Source organism: Lactuca virosa, chromosome 3, assembly GCF_052849685.1.
Source record: "Lactuca virosa cultivar CGN04683 chromosome 3, Lactuca_virosa_CGN04683_v6, whole genome shotgun sequence".
Taxonomy (NCBI): domain Eukaryota; kingdom Viridiplantae; phylum Streptophyta; class Magnoliopsida; order Asterales; family Asteraceae; genus Lactuca; species Lactuca virosa.
Genome location: NC_136428.1, coordinates 114,935,822 through 114,937,616, shown reverse-complemented (window position 1 = coordinate 114,937,616; position 1,795 = coordinate 114,935,822). Strand labels below are relative to the sequence as shown.

General features: G+C 35.9%; 1 protein-coding gene across 1 annotated transcript; it reads left to right on the top strand.

The window, feature by feature from the left end:
- The first annotated feature begins 1,054 nt into the window (after nt 1-1,054).
- LOC145163945 (secreted RxLR effector protein 161-like) lies at nt 1,055-1,795 on the top strand. Its single transcript, XM_079082681.1, has one exon. The coding sequence runs from the start codon at nt 1,055-1,057 to the stop codon at nt 1,793-1,795; it is 741 nt and encodes a 246-aa protein (XP_078938807.1).

The window sequence follows — 1,795 nt, the reverse complement described above, 5'->3', positions numbered from 1 at the left end:
AATTAATTATCTTCTAAAATCCGTAACTTTCGCATATGAGCTCCGTTTTTGACGTTCTTTACATACACGCGTAGGTAGAGACGTTATCTAGAACTTTCGTTTCGACTTGTTCGGCTAATTTTGAGCTTATTTTAAAAGTTATATTTTAACAGGTTTAGACAGTTAAAGTCCGTTAAAAAAATTCATAACTTTGTCATTCGACGTTTGTTTTCGGCTGTTTTTATATTGTTGAGCTCCTATTAACTATATATTCAATTCTCGTTTAGTTTGTGTCGGCTAAAAATCGATCGGTCTAAAATTCGATTTCCGGGCTGTGTACTGCTACGCTGAATCTTAGAAAAATCATAACTTCCTCAAACGAAGTCAGATTTGGACGTTCTTTATATGCACGCTCTCGGTTTAACATATAATACGAATTTCATTTAGATTTATAAGACTAAAATGTATTTAATAAAAAATTTACTGTTTACGATATGCCTCGCCGTGCCGGTTTAGTCGTAAAACTTCGATGGGTCATAACTTCTTCGTTATAAGTCGGATTTCAGTGTTCTTTATATGTACAGAATCCTTGTGACATATACTATAACTTTGGTTAAGATTACTTATGCTAAATAATATTCTATCAAAAAAGTCATTTTTAACGCTTATTATCTCTAAATTGACTAGCTCGAATCTGCGTGCGTTACATGTAACTCGTCTTGAAGCTATCCAGATCTTTCTCGCTTATGTTGCTCAAAAAGGCTTCAATGTTTACCAAACGGACGTAAAAAGTGATTTTCTCAACGTTGAACTTGACAATGAAGTGTATCTTCAACAACCTCGTAGGTTTGTAAATCTTTCGTATCCGAACAACTGTTACAAACTCCAAAAAGTTGTTTATGGCCTCAAGCAAGCTCCACGCGCCTGGTACGAGACTCTCACTGATTTTCTGAAGCGTTCTGGTTTTCAAAGAGGAATTCTTGATCCTACTTTATTCCGATAATCGAATGGAAACCATCTCATATTATTTTGAATATATGTCGACAATATCATTTTTAGATCAACTGATCCAACGATGGTTGTTGATTTTGCAAAGCTAATGGTTAGTCGATTCCAGATGAGTATGAATCGTGAATTAAGCTTCTTCCTCGGACAACAAGTTAAACAGACCAACAGAGGAATCTTCATTGATCAAGACAAATACATTTCCGAACTTCTGAATAAATATTCTATGGACACTTGTTCCTCTGCAAAGGTTCCAATGGGTTTCGGACACAAGATCTTCTCGGACCCATCTGGTGTTGCTTTTGAGCAGAAGAAGTATAGACGAATGATTGGATCGCTAATCTACCTCACTACAAGTCGTCCAGACATCATGTTCTCTATATTTATGTGTGCTAGATTCCAGGTTAATCCAAAGATATCTCATCTTCTGGCCCTCAAGCAAATTTTCCAATATCTCAAAGGAACTAAGCACCTCAGAATTTCGTACCCCACAAATGAAAGTTTCCTTCTTCAAGCCTACTCCAACTCAAACTATGGAGGAATTCAACTTGATAGAAAAAGTACTTCTGGTGTTTTTCAAATTTTTGGAGAAGGATTGGTTAGCTGGTCATCCAAAAAACAGAACGGTATTGCTCTTTCAGTAGCTGAAGCGGAATACAATACTGCTGCAAGCTGTATCTCGCAAGTTTTATGGATGAAATCTCAGCTTTTGGACTATGGTTATCGATTTCAATACATTCTTATCTATTGTGACTCTCAAAGTGTAACGACACGAAATTTCAAACCAAACTTTCCATTTTTAATTTCATAA